The 22,617-nt window shown below is 37.6% G+C and overlaps 1 protein-coding gene across 11 annotated transcripts in view; it reads right to left on the minus strand.

Moving 5' to 3' along the window:
* Positions 1–22,617, minus strand: part of DICER1 (dicer 1, ribonuclease III) — a 70,040-nt gene that overhangs the window by 20,391 nt on the left and 27,032 nt on the right. For 9 of the 11 annotated variants that reach the window (XM_069018173.1, XM_069018172.1, XM_069018171.1 and 6 more), the window contains exons 4-17: positions 21,330–21,522; positions 20,261–20,423; positions 19,722–19,852; positions 18,670–18,804; positions 17,804–17,964; positions 16,391–16,559; positions 13,878–14,350; positions 10,080–10,212; positions 8,908–9,150; positions 8,654–8,808; positions 7,191–7,323; positions 6,667–6,742; positions 5,424–5,563; positions 280–459 (exon numbers count right to left, since the gene is read on the minus strand). In XM_069018173.1, the coding sequence (XP_068874274.1) occupies positions 280–459; positions 5,424–5,563; positions 6,667–6,742; positions 7,191–7,323; positions 8,654–8,808; positions 8,908–9,150; positions 10,080–10,212; positions 13,878–14,350; positions 16,391–16,559; positions 17,804–17,964; positions 18,670–18,804; positions 19,722–19,852; positions 20,261–20,423; positions 21,330–21,473 (2,436 nt within the window). In that variant the 5' untranslated portion in view covers positions 21,474–21,522. The remainder of the gene's footprint in view (positions 1–279; positions 460–5,423; positions 5,564–6,666; positions 6,743–7,190; positions 7,324–8,653; positions 8,809–8,907; positions 9,151–10,079; positions 10,213–13,877; positions 14,351–16,390; positions 16,560–17,803; positions 17,965–18,669; positions 18,805–19,721; positions 19,853–20,260; positions 20,424–21,329; positions 21,523–22,617) is intronic. The other 2 variants (XM_069018180.1, XM_069018182.1) reach the window with 2 other exon arrangements.

A 22,617-nucleotide genomic window follows, 5' to 3' on the forward strand; every position in this document is an offset into this window, starting at 1 on the left:
ATCATACCTCCTACAAAGAGGAGGGACATCTTGAATTTGCCAGTGCAAAGTACTGAATTTCTAAACCTAAAGTTCAGCAAAAATAGAATAGATTGTCCCATCCCTGAAGACAGAAAATGAAGTGGTGACTGGATGGATAGTGTTGCTTATTTTCTGGAGGTTACTTGATATAAGTATCCTTTGTAGTCATTTCCAACTGTTCAGTCTGGGGGTGGGGAGTAAGTGGAAAATAACAGGTTGTAAGGCATGCAGAATAAGGAAAGGAAATAGGTTCTTTACTTGAGGTATAGGTTTGGCTGTCAATATGCCAAAACATCTTGTTGTATCCTCAGGAGGATATAGCTTTCGTCTTCTGAAGTTGAGCTCGTCAGGTAGAGGAGTCGTTAATACCATTCCTATTACATACAAGTAACAGGGCTGATCAGGTTTCGGATAACTATCCCTCAAACACTCTGGAATCTGAAAAAAATCAAAAAAAGAAAAAACATTAACATGATAAACATCAGCAAAATTCACCTAATTATTATTCTTTGAACAAGTCCTCTTATGTTTATTTGGAAACACATTGCTAAAAATAAGGAACAAAAAACAATTAATTCAGGCTCAAGTAGTGTTTTCTTTATCAAGCACAAATATTTGGCTAGTAGCCTGGCATGAGATTTCCTTCATCTTCCGTAGGTGAGCTGGAGGACGGAGGGCGGCTTTTCATAAGAAGATTTACCAAAATTCTAAAGCAGACTTACTAACAACCTGTCCTACGGGTCCACATAAAGTTCCTGTAACTTTTCCAGTACATTCTGGAGCTCAAATGTCTGCCCTCAAAGTTGAAGATGCCTCTTCACGCAGAATCATTCCCTCAAATAAAGGTGTATTTGTGGTGGGTGCTTTTGGATATGCCCAGCCTCAAAAGATTGCTAAGGTAAGGTGCTGGTTGCTGGGGAAGGAGAAAGCAATTAGAACTCTAATAGTTTTGGGACACTTCCCTACAAATCTATTAGGACTGGACCTCCCGAAGAGAAAGGTGTGGACTGATGAAGAAGGTAAAATACGGACTTTTGGGAATGAAAGTCACTATCTATGCCTCCTAGGTGCTGCCTCAAATCTTCCTCCCTCCCCTCTAACCAATATCAGCCTTATCCCTTGCCCTTGGGAGACACCCCAGTTACTGACTACCTGAAGAAGAAAGGGGTAGTGATTCCAGCACATTTTCCCTATAACACTCCAGGTGTGGCCAGTTCGCCAAACAAGTGGCAATTGGAGACTGACTGTGGACTACTGAAGCCTTAATGCAAACATAGGAGCCCCGAGTGTCGCAGTCCTAAACACAGCTGAACTGACAGCCACCATAAAAGAACACCCACACAAAATTGTGGCTACCACTGGTATCAAAGACATGATTTTCATGGTTCCCCTACAGGAATCAGACTAGGAATGTTTCGTATTTACATGGGAAGGCCAGCAGTATACTTGTACCTGCCTCCCACAAGGACTCAAACACCCACCCACAATGGCACACCATGCTTTGGCACAAGAATGGTCACTTATTCCTCCCACAGCAGGGGTATATAAATAGTATATAAATATATAGTATATACAAGTATATAAACACATTGACAATATACTGGTGGCAAGAGATGAAACTGAACCAATTCAAATGACACAGACGGGCATTACTGAACACCTAAAATCTCAATAATTGCAAGACCTCGGTACACTTTTCTATGGAAAAGAGTGAAATGAAATTTGACCTCCTTTCACAATGAGGCCTTACAACTCTTAATTTTTGAAGCCAACACCCATCAGTCACTAGGCATTATAAATCCTACTGAGCCCCTACAGACTAGGGACTTGCCATTCCAGGACTGTCCATACATTAATGGCAGCAAGGGCCAGATGATTGTCCCTGGCCCATTGGATTTTACTCCCAAAGCTTTAAGGGACTCATGTATTTGTTGGGGACATCCCTCCATAAGGCTGGAAAAATCAAGATGAGCACTGTAATACTACCAGACCATGCCTTGCTAGCTGATGTGGGATCCTCATTACTATTTCCCAGTTCAAGGTATCCCATTAGATACTAAGCTAAAAATCCCTGTTCTGATTTTAGAGAGAAAACGAATTGTAAAAACACCAAGTATTTAGCTCCCTGAGGAATGGCCTGGGCTGATCCAACGGGAAATTTTATTCACACTTGTCACTGCAACAGCATGCTGGACTAAGGTATGGAGTCAGAGTCCCTTCCCTTTGCCCCAAGCGTATCTTCAGTTTTACTAAAATGTCCAAAACGCACCAATACCGTAGCATCCCCATCTCTGAAGCAACACAAAGACCAGAATGGCAAATCAGTGGGATTAAAGTTCCAAGTTATTATACCACCAGACACACAGTATCACTGATGCTCGAAAACGTCTTCACCCTTTATGGTACTTTAAAAAGGCATCAGTTTGTACTTGAAAACATCACTTGGCAATTGAATTTATTGAGTAATTGGACACAACATGCACTTGGAGAACTTAACACACAAGTCCAGCAGGCTTGCAAAATGACTTTACAAAACAGGTCGGCCCTAGACATGCTATTGTTGACATAAAAAGGAGTATGCAGAACATTGAATTTATCTGAAACTCAGTGTTGCATTACAATCTGTGATGCCTCATTCTCCATTGAGGAGGCATGAGCCAAGATGAAAGAAAGAAGTGATCAAGCTGGAGAACTATTTCAGTCTATGCAAACATGAAACTGGTTTGATGGATCAGAATCTAGGTCATGGGTTACTACCCTCCTAAAACCTTTAGAGCTTACAGGATGGGGAAAATGGTTAGCACAAATTAAGAGCTGCAATTGTCACTGGATTTGTATTTTTAATTGCCGGCATTAGCCTGGTTAAGTGCATGATAACACACTTACGCATCTCGCGTTCCCCTTCTGTTCACTATACTTCTATCAGCACCATGAGAGAAGAACACTACATCCACGTTCCTCAAGGCAATCTAGAACCATGGGGTGGAATGTCCTGAACAAGTAAAAACTAAGGAATGTTTTTCCAATGCCTCTTTGAAGATCAAGCTTTGAAAATTCAAGTTTTAAATTGCCTCTAAAAAAAGCTTTAGAAACTGCTTTGTTTTAGAAAATGAGGCACCCTGTTTGAAAATTATTAAAATAGCTTGTAGTTGATACATCTAGTGAGCAAGCAGCAGATTTTTGATACATCATGAGAGCCAACCAATGAACTTTATGAGGTGGACGTGTTGTTGCCACTCTCAAAACCCTCTATAAGCAAGTGCCCAACTTGCCACAGGTGCAGCCAAATCTCCACAGTGCTAGAATCTTTGCTGTCTGTGCTGTCCTACGCTGTCCTGTGAGGCTGCTCATGCCCCCCATCAGCCCCTGCTGCCATGGCTCTTCTCCCTCACTGGCAAGCTTGACTGCTCTGGGAGGGACTTCACCAGAGAAAGACACATCGCACCTGATGCAGATCTCCCCAGTGCACTCTATAAGCCAGCGCCAGACCCGTGGTCGTGGTAGCCCCTTTTCTGTGCTTCCCATAATTATTCCCATAATTATTCTGCCTACTTTCCGATTTTCTCTCTTTCCTTCCTCTTTTATAAAATACAGAGTTGTATTATCGCTTTGGATCACACCATTTAACCTCATTTGTGTTTTAATCTTGCTTTTGGGTATGCTTAGAACCTTCCTTTCCACAGTTGTGGATGGAGGCAAAACATGCCTCTCCTCACTTCAAGCGAATCGAAACTAGCTTTGATGCAAATTTCTGCATTTATCCAGTAAGTCTGGAGCACGTGTTATGTCCAATCTCTTTGTAACTTAACAGCAGAACAGGGGAAAAAAAAAAAAAAAAGGTAAAAAGGAAAATGTGCGTACTCAGAAAAAAAAAAGCTCGACTGAACTTACAGCTTCATTAACACAGATTCTTTTTCCAGCAGAATTGTTTAAAAGTATAAAAAGTGTTTTTATACACTTGGGACAAACACATAAACAATATTCAGTACACTGCCCCTTTGCCCAGGCACTATACTATATGAGTTTTCTCATTACAATTCTAGCTTGCAGATGTGAATACTCACAACAGCCACAAGCACTTTTAATTCTGATGCTCATATTTGTCATAGACGTTAAGAAACCATGCTTTATGTTTGGTAGAAGTTCATTACTTTGCAGGTCTCAAAAATAATCCTCCTGTTTATCTAAAGCTAAATGGCAATACATGTAGTCCTGGATTTTAAAGTTACACTGTAGTAAAACTATGGCCTTGGCTTAATGGAAAATGACTCATAAATTTAATAACTATATTAAACCCAAGAGGATCTTGCAGACCTTAAACATTTGCCAAAGCTTATTTTCCAGATGTGAAAAGTTGGGACAAAGGCAAGGGAAAGTATACTTAGATTCCCTATTAAGAAAAAAAATAACTGAGAAAGAATGATGCATCATCACTTGACAAATCAACTCCTCTGAATGAGATACCATAATCTTGCATTTTATGAATCACCCCTTTCCAACAACCGTTAGTGAGGTAAGAGGACAGAGAAAAGCACTTGTAACAAGAAACACTGTGCAAAGATGCAAACTGTGCATCTTTGTGAAATGCAAAGATTATCAGATTCTGAATGAGTTACCTGTCCTATTCAAAGGCCCTTAGACAGAACCTGTAACAACTGCAGAGGAAAAAGGAAGGTTCCAGAGTAGTTGCAAAATACTCTGACAAAGCCTCTTTGCTCCATTTGCTCTTAAAGTATTTGCAATTCCCCCACAAATACCATTCAAGAAGTCCAATTTTACAAGCTGGTGCAGTTGAAACCTGTTGTAGCAGAATGTGAATACATTGCTTAACACAGAGCTATAGCTTCTTGTGTGATCCTTTTAATAGATCAAGTATAATATTAAGTATAATATTTAGAACAACTTTAAAAGTAAAAAAAAAAAACATAGAAGTACACTTATTTGATATTGGAAGATTTAAACCAGGAATTATGAAATTCTGTATTCAATCAGTAAACTAAACCAAGCATCCAAAAAAACCTCCCAAACATATTTCTGTGTTTAGCCTGGGGTACATCCTTCAGTGTTCAATTATTTGTCAAAAAAGTCAACTGGGTAAAGATTTTACAGATTATTAATGCAGGACTATTTTCCTCAGTTATCTTCATACTAGGCAAATACAGCCAACAAGCCCTACAGAAAGAATATGCTCTCTGAGCTTACAGGCATGCTTCCGATGCATGTGGTACCATAAACTCAGGTAGCACTGCAGGCTTCCACAGAATTAGAACAGCAAAGTATTTCCACTGTAAATACAAGACTTCTAAAAAATTCTTAGCTGCTAATATTAAGAGTTGGCAATTCTGTCTTATCAGGACATAAAGCATTAGACAGAGATCTAGACAGCAGTAAGTGATACTAACAGCTTTAGGATAGCACTGTCTTCGTTTTGTAGAGCCTGGCCTTCCTGGAACACTGGTTTCTTCTTCATCATGTAAATCAAGTTCCTCTTCATATTTAACCGTTTCTTTACCAACTGGCATCAAATGATCATCCAGTTCACCTGAATGAAAAAGTACAAAGAAATAGCATTACGAACAATCAAATCTTGGTTCCTTCATATTCTACAGTAGATGAGATTCCTTGTGAAAACACCTCACACGTAAGGTTTTAAAATACATGGACTACTGCGAGGCTCCAAAAGTGCAACTTTGGCGAATGAGTGATAAAGACTGAACTTTGGGCAAAAATGCTAACTTCTAGTAAAAAATCTCTTAAATTTAATTTAAAAATTGATTTCTATAATGAAAATATCCAAGACTTCTTTTTGACCATAAAAAACAATCTTTGACTGAAACACTTATTTTAAAATCACTCACATGGAGTTATACCAAGGAAGAAGGAACATTTATTTTTCTCTATCATTCTAAAAAAGCAAATTACTGCTGTTGAATGTGCACTTTCAACACTGACTTGAGCCACCATCAGGGTGCCATTCTTGGATACATTTGTTGATATGAATTCAGTGTTCAAAAGGTTTAACTAAAAAAAAAAAAATACAAACCCCAGACCTACAATTTTTTTTGCTTAAAAATACATAAATACTTCTGTACTTCATCAAAAAACCTGTAACATGGAACTATCTTTAAAATGTTCCTCAGTGACGAACATGCTCCATTATACTTACTACAAACAAGAGCTGAAGTAGTCTTGCAATATCCTATTTTTGGAACATGACTTATGATACAGTAGAGAAAGGAATAAATTTAGGGTTGCATATTTTATCTTTTGTCACAATTCACTTTGAAAACCATGTTCTTTTGGCTGTAGGATGTAGTCCCTAACCTATAATCAGTATCTTCTAGAGAACAAGACTCTTTTCCTCTATTAAGTATATTCAATGCCAAAATCTTTGTCTCTTGTACTAACGTTGCTTTTGCTGTTTAATACAAAATATGTTAAATAACAAGATTTCCCTGTAAAATTTAACTTCAGCTTACAAGGTGTAAGCTAAATTAGTAATTCCATGACCACATCACAAAACAAGGCAAGCGAAAGAAAGCTGCAATAGATGGCTACAACAGAAGGGCATGTACATCCATACCATATGCAATTTCTCAACTATAAAATATACTTTAACAAAGAGGTTGTTTTTCCAGTTCTTACCAATTTTGTGCAGTTTTTCACAGCAAATAAGAGCTACAACTCTCTCAGCCAGTCTTGCACAACTCATTGGAGGGCCCTAAAAACATTTAAATACCTCGTAAAAACTTTGGGTGATTAGCAAGTTACTTTCCGTATATGTTTAATTCAACACAACAAAGAATTTGAAGCTAGGAAAATTTTTGTAAAAAAAACACTGATAACAGTTTTGTGAAGATATTCAGGCTTGTTTTTCTATGAAAACCAAAATTACAAGAACTCAACTATACTATTAATCAAAACCAGTAAAGGACAAGTGCATGAAACAACATACAGGGAAGAATATCTAAATATTTTTGCCTTTGGCATAAACAGTAACTGATGGAAAATGGATTATAACAAAATCAGACAGTAATCTAAAAACAGAGTACAAAAAAAACCCCTGATTTTCATTAACAACAATGAAACTAATTCTAAAAACGGCACAGACCAATTCTTAGCCCAACATATTCATGTATTTCCATGCTTTTCCTTCCCCAAATACCTACAACAATTGAAGCTCGAAGAGGTGAGTTGATTGGCAGGTAGAGAGTAGAGTAAAATGTATGGTCAGGTAGTTCCCGGGTTTTACACTTGGGAGCCAGGTGTGTAAATGGATCACTTGGTAATCTAGCACAGTACCTAAGTTGACAAAACATTTTATACATCATCAAAACCTGCAAATTGAAACCTAAACACTTTCCAGTGCAACCTTGCCCTACTGGTATGACTGCTACAGAAGATGATTTCAGGCATACTGAACACTGTAAAGGTACACTGCTGACTCATATTCAACTAACTTCTGAGCAGAAGACCTCCAAGTCCTTTCTTTATTATAAACCTGGTCTCCAGCAAGGTCACTCCAGCTAGTAATGATGCATAAGACTATTTCCTGCCAGGTCCCAGGGTTCACATTATGTCTCTTGAGTTTACTGTTCTCTTATTCCTCCTGTTTATCATTCCCCCTCCTGCCTTTCCTCCCTTGTACTGACCTTCCTCTCTCCCAACTTAGTGTTAAATGCAAACATGCTGATGTTAAACCATGCTGGACCTCCTAACAGTCCAGAAGTAATGCCACATATAACCAGTTGCCAAATAGCCATTTACCGTCTGTCATTTATCCTTCAGATCTGACTGCTTTGAGAGGCTTTATTTACCACTCCATCAAAATGCTCTGCATCTCAAGAATTTAGCTACTGAAGTAGTACTTCGGCAATTGCATCTAAATCTTTTCTTAAGTAAATGACATTCACTGCTTTTCATAGAGTTAACCACTTCATGATACTGGAGATAAACAGCCCTCAGGAAAACTTGGTTGGTTTCTGCCAATCCCCTTTTCTTTATGGGCCTAAAAACTGCTGCCATGAGGACTTGGTCCATAGGATTCCATATGACTATAGTTAAATTGACTGGTCCACAGCTCCCTGAATCCTCTTCCTTGTCCTTTTTGTCTTCCTGTCACAGAGAAACTCCTCTAACTGCCATCACTTCACAGAGTTGATATTTGACTCGTTTCCTTGGAAGCATACCATTCTGTCTTGTGGACTTTTATTACTGCGGTTTTGTTTTTAAAGATGACAACAGATTGCTATTACAAACATGAATACTAGAATTGGAAGATTTAACTACAGTTTTAACAGTTCTTTATTTATTTTTAAAACTAGATTGACAAGAGCAAAAATGCAAACCTACTACATATTTTGAAGTTGAATGTTTTCAGGGAAGCTTTTAATTAAACAGGAATCAACATAACTACAGTTATTATCAGAGCTAGAACCTCTGGTAGGATAAATATGAAGAAAACAAATAATCCCTTCAAACCTTTGTGACCACTTTCTTTAGGAGAGAAAATTCTGTCACAATGCCTAAGAGGAAATGTGTAAAATGCCCCAGTCCATGCTTCCATGTTGTGAGACTGACTAAGAAACATTTTATTCAATTACAGGAAATAAGAAGTGAATATGCCTCTTACCTGTTTATGTGCCCAATAGCAGTGTTAATAGTAACCCTTGGACTGTTCTCATCTGGCCTCAATACATAGGGTGGAAAGACATCGTCATCATCAACAACGGGTTCAGTTTCAGTTTCATTGGCATCAACAGATTTTGAGCATTTGTTTCGGAGGATCTTAACATTTCAAGAACAGAACATGATGAGAGATTTTTTTCCCTTAAAACATACTTCGATATACTTAAAAAAACCAGGCCCATTCCTTTGACCTCATACCTTCTCAATTGCTTTGTATGTCTTAAGATCTTCTTCAAAACTTTTGATTTTGTCTGTGTCTGCTAACATAATGTAGTTGGAAATTGGTGCTCTAGCTCTTCCTTTTGACTGCACATAGGAACGGTACTCTGTGGGCAAATCAAAACGCACCACCAAGTTGCATTTTGGTATGTCAACACCCTCTTCTACAATACTAGTAGCAATAAGTAGGTTGGTCTCATGTGCTCGAAATTTTCTAAGAACCTGCAAAAGTAATGAAGACAAACTTGACATATTAGTCCAAGATCTGTTTCCATCCTGAGATTCAACAAAAGGCAATAAAACCAAGATAACTGGCTCAGACACCCCCAAAACATGTCCAGACATGAAAATACAAAACTATTACAAAGAATCTTTTCAGAAACACAACAAGACTATTTATCAGAACCAGCAGATTTCTAGGAATAACATCTGATATATGGAATCACATGTGTCTAAGAAGCTACTATAACCCCTAGAAATGGAGAGGATCCCCCCTATCTACTTACAAGTTTTCAGTTGTGGTATTAAAGAAAAAAAAATGCTGCTTTCAGGACACCATCTTTTCCCAAACATTTCTGAGGCTGAAGCATTCTCAGGGTAGAGCACATTCTAGAGCTGGCACTTCTGGTATTTATACTATGTAAGAAACAATACTAAGGAAAGGTGTGGTGTCAGGACCACAACCCAGACAGGATGAACTTCAAACAATGTAAAATCAGGTGGTTTTTTTTTAATATTTATAACATTTAATGATTAACCAAACTCTTATTTAGAAAAGATAAATATTAAAATCAGCTTAACTACTGAAAATGTCAGTAAGCCTGACATTCTTTACAGTAGTATTATATTACCACTAACACAATGCAGAAAGATAATGATCTGACTAAATATAAACATGATTTTACATGAAGTTTTAATTTCTATTTGTGTAATGTAACATAGCAGTATCTCCAAACATGCTTTTATTGTTTTACAAACAACATCTGAATCTCCAATAAGTATGCATAATTGTTAAAACAAAGCTGTTCCCTAGACTTCTAATGACTGTGCCCCAGACTCTGCCTGTTGGTTTGTTTTGTTTTCAAAGACACACACACACACAAAAGGTTCTGAAGGTACCGCCAGTTTAAATTTTTTTTTCTTGAAGTTACCTCTTCCTGTTTTCTAAATTCTACTTCCATCTGCTTGTTACGAGGCTGGTTCTTGCCAATGCCATGTCCAGTTATAAAATTGCTACTGATATAAGCCAGTTCTGGATCTTGCTTGCCAGCTTCTTTTATCAACCTAAAAATATTACACGTGTTTTAGAAGTTACACAACCCACAAAATGGAAGAAAATCTTTTGTTTGAAAGATCTATATTAAAAGGAAAAGTGGAAGCATGACAATTAAGTCATGCTAACATATAAATTGACTGCAGTCTTCTCGAAAACCTCTGTAAGGTTACCACAAGACAGACTGCATACAGAAACACAAGGAGTGCTCATGCACCAGACACATTTCAGACCTATCATGGTAAAACTATGTATTTTGAAACCAATCTATGACTCTAAGGCTCTCTGTTGTTAAAGCACCCTACTCAAAATTACTTTGTCAATCTCTTTTTCTGTAAGCTATAGCTGATCTTAGAAGAAAGACCTGTAACTGCTTCCTCAACAAAAGTATATTTCCTCAGTATAAAATGTTAACTTTCAGGTTAAAATTTAAGATTGTAATTCTACTTAATATTAGAATATACATTCTGTTCAAGTACACTGGTGACAAAATATTGACCTGTTCTCAAGAGTGATGCTCAGCCTACCCAATGAGATGTTCACTACTTGTGAAATTAACCCAAATAGAGGACGAAATAAAATTCTTTAAAAGGAATATTCAGCAGGGATGTGAGGAGCATTCATGATCTCACTTCATTTCCACTCAGTTTATTCTTTATATTACAGAAGCAGAAAAGGCTGGCTTCTGCAGTGTTCTGATTTCACAGATAAGGTAGAAGATTGCTCACCTATATAATGCACTAAATCTAAGAATGAGGCATGTATGGATTTAAAACCACAATTACAGTGTGCAATCAAAGGAAGTATGCTGGAGCATTATTAGTCGATCAGTTTCCAGGATGAACAGAATTTGGAACTTCTCAGCTATAACAGGCTTTTAAGCAGCAGAGCCAATAAAAACCAAGGGATTATATACAACAAATAATCCCTTGCATTTGCCACTACAGCCATCCCAGTACTACTCTGCTCAAAGCACATCCATCCTGTCCATTGCCAGGTGCTCCTCAGCCAAAGAACAGCCTGCCTCTCTACACCTCCAGCAGCAACTCCAACCTTTCCCAAAAAAACCTCTAGCATTTCTGCCTCTCATATAAGTACATGGGTGTGGTGCCAGTCCTCGACTACAAGCCTACCATCTGCCCAGCAAGCTGCTGCCAAACCAGATGGAAAATGACAAAGTTCTCCCTGCTCGTTCTAACCTCGGAAAACTACTGAAGTCTTGCCCCCTTTCCTAGTCTCTGTTTTAAACAAAATTTATGGGAACATAAAACACCTTGAAGGCTTTCCTCCTTAAAGATCTGTTAAAACTGGAATGAACAGGGAGATAGGCAAGAGGACAGAAGAGGCACACAACTTGCCACCCTTAGGGGAATAGACTAGAAGGATCCTCCTGTGCCAAAATGCAAATGTGGTTTGTTAGTTCAAGGCCAAATGGAGTTACATTTCTGTATGCAGTCTAGGCTCTCAAGACAGACACTCTAAGAAAGTATGAGCTAGTAACTGGACAGAAATATTTTTTTAATATTTCTTTTTCAACATGGCATTTCTGTGAGGTCATACAGATTGAATACCTACTAAATATCTCGAACACTCTTACTTTAGTTCACTTGTGTAGAAATGGACAATTAAAAGCATCTGAATAAACACTTCACTGCAAATCTTCACAAGTTCCTGAGAAATATTCACTACTTCAACCTTGTGACTAAAAAAAAGTATTTGTGGTAGGTAACAGGTGGTGTTTTTCAAATAGATACAGGAACTTCTGCTCTCAAACCCTTCTCTTAAGAGAGCTGAGAGGCACTGCAACACAAATGGAAGGAAACTGGGCTTCAGAAAATCTCTTCTATTCTGAAAAAGAGCTTATAGGCACCAGAACTCAACTGTATACACCAAATTAAACAGTGAGCGAGCCTCTCCATCAACTGAGTGTAATAATAACTAAAGACCCAGAAAGTACAACTCATGCCATGAATTTTGCCATTCTTCTATCATACTGGATTTCATAAAATGGTATTCCAAATATTACCATAATAAATATATTTTAAGAAAAATTATACTTCTGTTTTAACTCAGTTCCATTTAATGACCCATACTGGATTACTGGAAGCTCAAGTAGCTGTGATATACTAATTCAATCACTCATGACTCTCCCACTCAGGAGAAAGTCTTCCCCCTATACATAGCCTAATTATAGCTATCATCAGGAGAGGCCCTTGAACTAAATCCACTCTGCTGAAGAGGGCCTACAATGAGCTTCTCCACTAAAGGCTTCTGGTCTTAATTCCAACAGCTCAAGTCTGATGGTCAATACAACATCAGGTATTCTGAAATCAGGTGCTACATGAGGTAAAGGAGCATTTTGAGAGTCTGGCAGCTAGCTTTCAGAAGGGGATAAAAAGTTACATACGGTTTTATATTTTGCCACCAATAACCTCTGCTCAAGGTGCCTAAAGCTCAAAGATGGCAGAATTTGATCACCTATTTCATTAGAGACCGTACTCTGTCAGGTTCAACAGCAGTTAGGACATTGTATAGTGCATAAATCACAGAATACAAGAATGCACAGTGGAAAACCAGTATTATTTAAATCACATTCATAATGGAACAGAGAAGAAAAAAGTTTTCAGAATTCTGTGCATTCCCTGCCAGGTAATGAAATACTCATTTCAGCTCAGCAAAAGACTGTTAGTGTTATTTCCTCAGCACTTATTAACAGAATATGCTCATTTTGCTGAACAGCTTGGTTTGCCTCATACTGCAGATTTATGTAAACATATTTAAAATGCAAAAAAGAAAAGAGAAAAGACAAAAGTTGACAAAAAACACATAGGCAAGTCTGCAGATCAAAGGATATGTTATGCACTTATTGACTCAAGCAAAAATGTACCAACAGAGGGGTCAGATTTAGAGGTATCCAGGATGCAATAAACACCTTGCACAAGAGACGTTTTCTACACTATCAGAGAAACCTATCAAAAAACCAAAACCAGGATAGGTGAATCAATCATGTCATTCACAGTTTGTGGCAAACAGCTTTTAACAATTAAGTGTTATACATAACTAACATGGATCACATTCAAGAATACAAACTGATAAGGAACTACAATATTGCAAGCTGGCAAACCCTCCCAGGTTCATATTTTTCTTGGTGGAGACTTTAAGAAAGCACTTAGTGTTTGACTAAATAGGTGCTTTATAAACATCAACTGTGAAAGTAGTACTGGTAAATATTGAGAGATATTTGTGCAAGAGTAAATTTGATTTTCTCTAGACTTGGATCATATAATATTATCATTTAGTAGGGTAATAGTGAGATTTCCAGAAGTATTGCACTCAGTAGGCTAGAGAAGTTTCCAACATCCATTGCAAATATAAAGACTGATTAAAATAAATCAGTATATGCTTATTTTATAGGTTTAGTACAGTATTTCACATTTTGTCTTCTAAAGGAATCAAATTAAAAAACTCAGGACCAAAACAAGTCCTCCAGTACAACTTTCAAAGATATATGCTCTTCCCTATGCTTTAGAATATTCCATATCATCTCCTACATCAACTTTATAAATAGAGTTCTGAAAATACAAGGCAATCCCCTATATATTCATGGTATTAACATCCTGGCAGCTGAGTCTGCCTTTTTTCTTCAGAATATTTTTTTTTAAATAAAAAGCTTTACCTATTTAGAACAACTGCTGTGTATCTTCTTTCCACAAAAATAATTCCACATAAAATATTAGTAAAGGGAGATGGGAAATTAGTCTCTGGCTTCTCTTTCTCCTCAATTTCTTCATCCTCATCATCATCTTCAGAATCACTCCAAGATACGTAATTATCCTGATTCCTATTGTTATACCATTCAACACTTTCAAACTGCTGCCGTTCATATGGTTTGTATTTGCGCAAGATTTCAAGCAGCTTTATTACTTTTGGGGTCACAAATTTCAGGTCAAGTGAGGCAGGCGAGAAGTGCTCTTCACAGAGTGCATGTATTTTCCTTAGGAAAGTGTCTGTAAACAATAAAAATTTCCTGTGCAGCTCCTCTTGTTCATGTTTGATATACTTCTGCAGCTCTCTCACCATCATCCCAGCTACCTTATCTGCACACCACGGTCCCAGAACAACCAACACAGCTCGACAGTCTGACAATATCTACAACAAATGAATTCAAGTATCAGTTCAAAGAGTACATTCATGAACTATTCATTTAAGACTAGGGGCTTTTTTCTCTTACAGCACAGTCTATGTAAGGATTATGACAATTTTTCTATTAAAAAAAAAAAAGCAGAAGTCTGCTTTTCTTATTTAGATGACCTTGGGAAATTTGGTGTTTCTAATGGAGCAAGTTCCCCCCTCCCCCTTAAATTACTACCAATCAACTTCAAACTGTATATTTGTAAATCTCCAAAATACCCCAAGCTTAATCGAAATTTTGCTATTTTGTAGAACTGTAATTTGAAATTTATACTAAAAAGAAGAGTATTTTTTGAAGCAGCTAGATAAACATAGCAAAAATTCTTATCTTTATTATATAACATAGAACTAATAAAATAAACACTTTACTGGGAATTTTTACTTTATTTACTACTGACAGCTGGCAGGGTTTCAAAAGCATATAACCAGAAAGTTGCACGGTGGCCTTAAGGTAGCCTTAGGAAGTCTATCCTTTCAAAGGAAAAACAGAACACAGTGCTTTGTATGTGTGGGTGGAATACTAAAAAGAGAGAACTATATCCTATTCAGAGAAAACAGAATAGGCATTAGAGTACCATCATAATCTTATCTGATGAGAAGTTGTTTCCCCCTGAAGAGTGAAGTTGTCAGACAATAAACTAGCAATTCAGAAATGGGGTATACTGGTAAAAGGACTTATCATTTGGATGCCCTTTATTGCACCAGAAGAACTACAACTGAACTGTAACAGTCAGGATGCTGGTTTTCAGCTGCTACTTTAATTTCTCTTCCTTCTTCCCTTCTGTGAGGAAATAAAGAACAGGCTATCATCCTCTTGATGCTATCCTCCCAGAAGTTTATTAGCTCTAACACTTAAGGGCAAAATATCTAGAGTAATTGTATCTTCATACAGAGGCTTGATACTCCTACATTGCCAAGACATAAAACACCTCAGTCTGAAACTCATTTACTTTCTTAATTTGGGTGCCTCCATCTCCCCTGAGATGCTTTACATGTATAGCAGTTAATCCACTCTTCTGGACTCTGCAAGTCATGAAGATTGCCTCCAACCAGCATTCCTTATGTATTTTAGCCTATTATTGTTTAGCACAAAAGTAACCAGGACTTCCAATTCCCATGCACTGTGATAGGCTGCCTTATGTACCATCTTTCCCTCTGGCACAAACAGTATTTTATGGACAGAGTCAGAGTCCTCAGTTTCTAAGAATGCTAAAGGAAACCAAAATATTTTGGGCTGAAGAAAGAAATACATTCTCCAAATTTCTCATAGACTATCACAGGAATAGTCACAGTAGTGACTCACTACTGACTTCTTGTTCAAAGACTTACATCTACATTAGGAGGTAATTCCAAACCAGGAAGCCCAAGCAGGGTTAAAAAAAGGTGTCTGGACCCCCTCTGTGAGAGGTCCCTGCTAAACACTCCACACCTTCTGAGCCAAAAGTCAGGACAACACAGGGGCAAACACAGAGAAAGTCAGGGGCAAGCTTGAGATTCAAATTCCATTCCAGTAAGGTATGGCATTAGTCCAATACTGTTCTAAGATAAACTGCAGACACTGTACATCTCTGGCTGGAATTTTTGCCTAAATTCTTCCTTTATCAACTTTTAATGCAACTGGGTACACTCCAAATTCTTCCTGAAGCATTATTTGCTCCTTGTTCTGAATTTATTCAAAGGTCATAGGAGATTGTGAAAATGTAGTATTCTTGACTTCAGAGATAAGGACCAACAACATCAGGGTGCAGAACTGTTTTAGTGCTTTAAGCAAGTCTGAATCTCAAACTAAATGAAATTCTAATCAATGCCTGCCACTGAAGCCCCACTCATTTACGAACACAACTGCATGTTAATGAACACAAAATTCAGAAGTCTTTTTGCTTCAGATAATCAAGGATGGCTAGCTTAGGAAGTTTCAGTTATGTAACATATGTGGCAAAGAAAAACAGTAACAAGATTTCTGCTCCCCAGGTTTCTCACATTTCTTGATATCCTTACCTGCTTAGAAATTAAGGTAGAATCTCTTTCTTTTGAATGCACAGATATGTTGCAGTCATTTAGAAAAGCCAGTGCTTCATCCAATTCCTTTAATAATCTTCCATACAACCCACTTTTGTCAGTATATGGTCCACAGTCTACAACAATCTCACATGGCTGAGAAGTATATCTTAATGAGGGCAAAGATCAAATTAAACACAGTTCTGAAAGCCAGGGCTATTTCAGTTCCAAATGTTATACAGCAAACACAACAGCAACATGATGTGTATTCAAGAACATTTCTTTCCCCACCATGAATTAAGAATTATTACAAGTTATACAGTTAAACACTTTAGAAAAACTTCCACCACCCCAAATACTGAACTACTTAACTCTAGATACTGTTCTAATACACTTCTAAAAAGGAGGTTACTATATCACTATCTTCATTTTAAATATTGGAAAATTTAAGGAAATTCAATTTACTTCACCAGCATCTTCACTTGTTTTCCCATAGTGCACTCTCTTGATATACAAAAGAAAACCAATCCACATAATGTAAATTTATGTCTATATATCCATTTACACAAGTAAAATAATTACTATTCTTGAATGGCAGTAAGAAATTCTTAAAAGCAAATGGTTCAGATGAGTTCAAAAAAATGCATTTAAAACATTTACACACAGATGAAACACCTGTTCCATAACATGAAAAAAACCACTTTTAACTTTGTCTGAAACTCAACAGTACAGTAGAGGTGGAAGAAGAAAACATTCTACGTGGCAACCATTTCACCTTAATTATCCCCTACACCAAGTCATCGCATTATCACCACCTTTAGTTTAACAACATTAATAGGATTCTAGATTCTGTAACTCACTTGCTCTGCTATTTAAATATTTACTACCTCCTCTCATCTCCCTCTATCTTTCATTAGCCTTTAAGACCCAGGCTATGCATTTGGGGGAAAAAAAAAAAAGGCAACTTCTCTGGCATTAAGAACACATTGTACTGTGGATGTTGCAACATATTCCTAAATAGTGGCACTATGGCATCCACTGGACGTGAGATAGTTACGCTTCAAACAAAAGAGTTCATTTAAAAAGTTCAGGAATATTTTGTGAAATGTCAATTTTTTAGCTTGGTGGTGTGTTGAGGGTTTTTTTGGTTGTTTTGGGTTGGGTTTGTTTGTTTGAGGATCTTTTGTTGTGTCTTTGCTGTTTTGTTTTTTAACTACAGAAAATCTCTCCATACCAAGGCCAATCAGCCTTTGTATTCATAAGCCATTTAACATTCCATCTCTGCCCTAATGGAATAGCAGCATATACACATAATTCTAAAATTTAGAAGATGAAATATTGCTACTGGTTTATTCCTCTATCCAAAAAGGGAAATGCAGGCATCAATTTACCAACAAACATTATAAAACACACCTGTCTAAGACCACCAAATCAGTTGCAGTTTCAGCATTGCTCTTTAAAATTTTCTCCAGTTTCTGGATCTTCTCCTCTAACTCAGCAGGATCACATTTCCCATTTAAAATGGAAGCTGTTAATCCCAAAATTCGAGGACATGATGGATAATCCTCACAGATCTGTGAAATCAAATCAAAAATTATTTACAAAAGGTATGCTGTTAATCTACCTGCAAACTTAGGATGCTAAGGCTGGAAACTTTTATTTCAATATCAGGTGTTGCAAAAGGAACCAAACACTGAATTAATATTTTCTGTTCTACTGACAGGAAGCTAAACAGTCATCATATTTAAAGGTAAATACTTACAACATGGAAAAATAGAAACAGTTAGCATTAAACAGAATATCCTTGTCACACTTACAATACATGTCATAATACTTCCACACCATATAAAAAGGCACATGCACTTCAGAAGAGATTTGGAAAGAGATTTATTATGCAGGTATCTCTCACTTATAAGCCAAATATGACATGGAGCCAATAATATTCTGCAAAGAGCCCTAAACACACCTTTAGAAATAAGCATTTTTAAAAATAACAAAATTCCCCTAATTCAATAAATTTAGCTTCTCTGTTAATGACAGATTTTTCTTTAATCCCCAGTGTAAAATACAGTAAATACATTATTCTTCTACCTCATAGTATCACTGAAGTCTTAACTCAATCCAGTAATTTCACAGTCCCAGGAACATGCTAACATTGGTTCCACTAATATTTTTTTCTTGGTAGTAAAAGTTGCCTGAAATGGTTCCCAATTCTCCAGCCCTCCCACTGAGTTCTTCTCCTCAGCCAAGCATATTAAACATTCATGCAATAAATGCACCTTCATAATTTCACGGTATGGATGATCCTGGATGGCGAGATGGCACTCATCAAACACCAGAAGATTAATATCTGACAGGGATAAATACTCATTTCTTAAAACAGTCAAAGCAACATGACATGTCATAACCAGAACCTAGGTTGAAAGGAAAGAAGCAAATGTCAGTACAAGAGAAGTACAAGCTGTCTGAGGTCAAGGTGAAGGAGGAAAAGCCTTCAGCACATCTTGTGAGACAGCATTAGCAAATATCAACTCCTATTCATCTACCTACACCAGGTAAGGACGAAAGAGAATAAAACATTCTCTACTGGAGAAAGTTATCTATCTGAAGGGGGGTGCACATATATTCACGTATATATATTTGTGTGTGTTTGTATATCTCCAGTCACATGCCTAGTTAAAAAATGAATACAACAATCTCAACACCAATCAGACTACACAGAACAAGCATCATTAAATCCTAATAAGTTAAGTTAGTGTCCTTATGTGTCCCAGCATCATGTCTCTGGCAAGAAGGATAGTTTTTCATAAGCTCTTAACTATCTGCAGCTATAACATAAGCAAGATGTTATCAGAATTCTTTTTAAAGAAAAACTTATTTCTTGTACACATAAAAATGGAGCTCTTTAATAAAATTATGTACTATTTTTACACTCACTTTGAACTTCACTAAGTACAGTAACACTTTCTGTCGTCAGAGTTCCTCAGATGTGCTCCATAGACCATTACTAATCACTAGAAAGAAAACCCCAAAACCCTAACATTTAATAAGATTTTAATAGCATTTAAAGTATAGTATGCACACTCAAAATTTCTTCTGCAATAAACATCATGAACAAGTCAGGGAGATTTAAAACAAAGGACTTAGAGGATGGTTTTTTAAAAACAACCTGACAATGCCTATATATATTTGCCTCAAAATTAACACATAAATATTACCAATATGCTACATTTCTTTTTAAAAAAGACTGAATGTATATTCGGAAGAAACCACTTCTGATCCAACCTCTCTGTCTGTATGCTTTGCTTATAGTTTTTACTTAATACATTACCTGATGCTTAGAGAATTCCTGACTCCACTTCTCTTTTGTCCATGGTTCAGTTATCTCTAAACTTGAATATTCTCCCACTTTAAGGTCTGAATGTGTCCTGACAGCTGACACTTGTTGAGCAACTTGATTTGCTTAAGAAAAAAAAAACAAAACTCATTACATAATGGTCTTCTCATACTTTCATTTATGTGTGTCATATGACCTAGCACCATATTTTATAACATGATCTTTAGTTGTAGGCTAACGTTAAACCATGTGTACCGGGAAACTGCCTTTATGCAAAACCACATCAAGGAAACAGATTGGTAACTAAATTGCACTTCACATTCAATGTCTTAACTTCAAACTAAAAAACAGAACATGTTATATATATAAACAGGTTACATTAAACACATGATGAAACAACAGATGAAAGGCATTGCAGCCTTGCTGTTGAAGACTTTATGCAAAAGTTTCTCCCAGCTTTGCTTTCAGAGAACTACTGTTACAGAATATTCCATGGAAATATTAGCAGTGTGTTTAGGAACATTTCCTCTTACCCGAGTTGACCAAGAACACAGTTCTTTTTCCATTTTTGTTGAAATCTCCCCTGATCTGATAGGACAGCTCTTTAGTGAGTAGTACTGCAATAAAAGTCTTCCCTGAGCCAGTGTTTAAGCAGACTATTGTATTATGATCCAAAGCTGCTTCAAGCAGTTCAACCTAGGTTTAAAAAATAATAATGCCCTTACTTGCAGCAATGCATGAAAAAGCTGACAAAAAAATAACAAAAGTGATAAATAAACTATAGACAAGTCAATAGTATTGCCTGAGATCTTTCCAGTGCCACACAATTAACAGATCTTCTTCATAACAATGTATTCTCACAATCTCTCAAAAATATTAACATACTATGCATAGTCCAGCTTTAAAATCCTTCAGTACCACAGTTTGCTCTCAGGTAGCTTTCTAAATATATCTTTTTAATAGATCATTCTGTTGCTAAATACGTTGTGAAAAGAAAGAAGCCACAGCTCTGACATCTAACTGCACACATCAATTCAACCAAACAAGCAAGAAGGCTAGCTCAAGGTGATCCAAGTTTCTCAGTAATACTAACAAAACGCTTCTGGGCACCTCTGCAGTGCAAAGAGAACTGATATTCTAGAACTCAGAAACAGTTTTCCATAACAAAGTGAAAATCAGAGTACCCTGATGGGGTTTCTGACTTTAGAGGGCTGCTTTGACCAGTCTGTGAACCAAAAATCAAAACTAGTATACAATATGGAAGACAAAGTGAGAGGTGGAAGGAGAAATGATGTCTGCATACAACTGAGAGGCACAGTTTATTTGTCCCTTGCAGCATTCTGCAGAGAGTGGCAGGAGAACACTCAGCTTAAAAGCTGTTCTGATTGTTAGAGCAAACTGAGAAGAGGGAATGGGAGATATAACAAATGTAAAAAAACAGCCAAACTACAGAATTAGCTCCCAATAGGTGGTGCTGAGAGAGACATGTCTTGACAGTGTGCATCACTGCATGTTCTCCACCCGCTCTTGTTCTTTTTCCATTAATTAATGGATTTAATTGTACTTTTTTTGATGTTACTGTATTAGTACTATCACTAGTACCTGATATTTTCTTGGCGTGTAAATGTTATCATGAATTGCTTCTTGTTGCCATGGTAGTCCAAAAAATGGACCCATTGGGGAGGAAGCAGGGGTCATGAGCTGCAGTCCCGCCATGCTGAGGGATTGCAAAGCAGGGCTTTTCATTCATTCATCCAGTGTTTCTTTCATTGCATTTTTGTTCCAGCACAGCCTACTACGAGAAGAAAATGAACAGTATTAGATATAGTTGCAATCTCAAGCAAGAAGAGAAAATTTATATTAAGAAAAGGACATTACTTCATTTTACTTACAGAAGTGTTCTTCTTATACTATTTTCAGCAGAAATTGTTAATTTTCAATTTACAGGGGCTTCTCCACTTGAAGATATGTGCTAATCAAAGTACCCCCGTGTGGGAGTGTGTTTGTTTAGTTCAGTCCAGGTCTCTGCCCTATGTTCTGTAAGTTTGGTGTACCCCAGTTGGCACCCCCCCCCCCCCCCCCGCTTTATTTAAATCACCCTGTCTGTCATTTTTATCTCCTCCCAGGACCCTGTCTGTCACTCTGCCACCCCTCCCAGGCTTCTGGAAAGTTCTAGCCAGGGGGCCAGGTGATTAGTCCTGGGAAAGGAGTCCCTCCCTTCCCCTGTTATAGTTGGTTCCCTTATGTGTCCCTCGTTCTGCTTGCCGCACCCTTCCCTTCCCTGCTTGGTTGTTCTGTACACCCCCTCCATGCCCCCCCCGCCATAAAATGCCCCGGCGCGCCATCGGCAGGTGCTCTGGGTTGGGCACCCCTGGTGGTTGAGGTCCCCTCGTTCAGAGGACCAATAAACTTTCTGGATTTAACCCAACTCTGAGCCTGCCCCCTTCCTCCGCCGTCTGCCCTTATCGCCGCGGTCCCTTGGAAGGACCCACGAGCCAGACCTCCGATCCCTCCGATATCAGAGGCTGGCCCCCGCAGCCTGCTGTGTCCCGAGCTGACCGGGCTGAGTGGGAACTGTTCCCAGAGGACACAACGGCACCCCCGAAATTCAAAAGGAGCTGTACTTTACAGGTCAATGCTAATTCTATGCAGTTGGATTTACACACATACATTTTAATATGAAGTTCCATTTACGGTCTGACAGAATCTCATTTTATATCTTTACAACAAACTTAAAAAAGTAAAGCTGTTTAACCTTTACTACAGGAAAGAAAAACACTGATTTTCTACAGCATAGGCAAAGTATCGTTTTCCATTTTTCCTTCCAACCAAAAAGGCCTTTGACCAGTTAAAGCTCTAAATACATGCAAACAGGAATTTTATTCTAATA

This window comes from Aphelocoma coerulescens, chromosome 5, assembly GCF_041296385.1.
Source record: "Aphelocoma coerulescens isolate FSJ_1873_10779 chromosome 5, UR_Acoe_1.0, whole genome shotgun sequence".
In the NCBI taxonomy this organism is placed as follows: domain Eukaryota; kingdom Metazoa; phylum Chordata; class Aves; order Passeriformes; family Corvidae; genus Aphelocoma; species Aphelocoma coerulescens.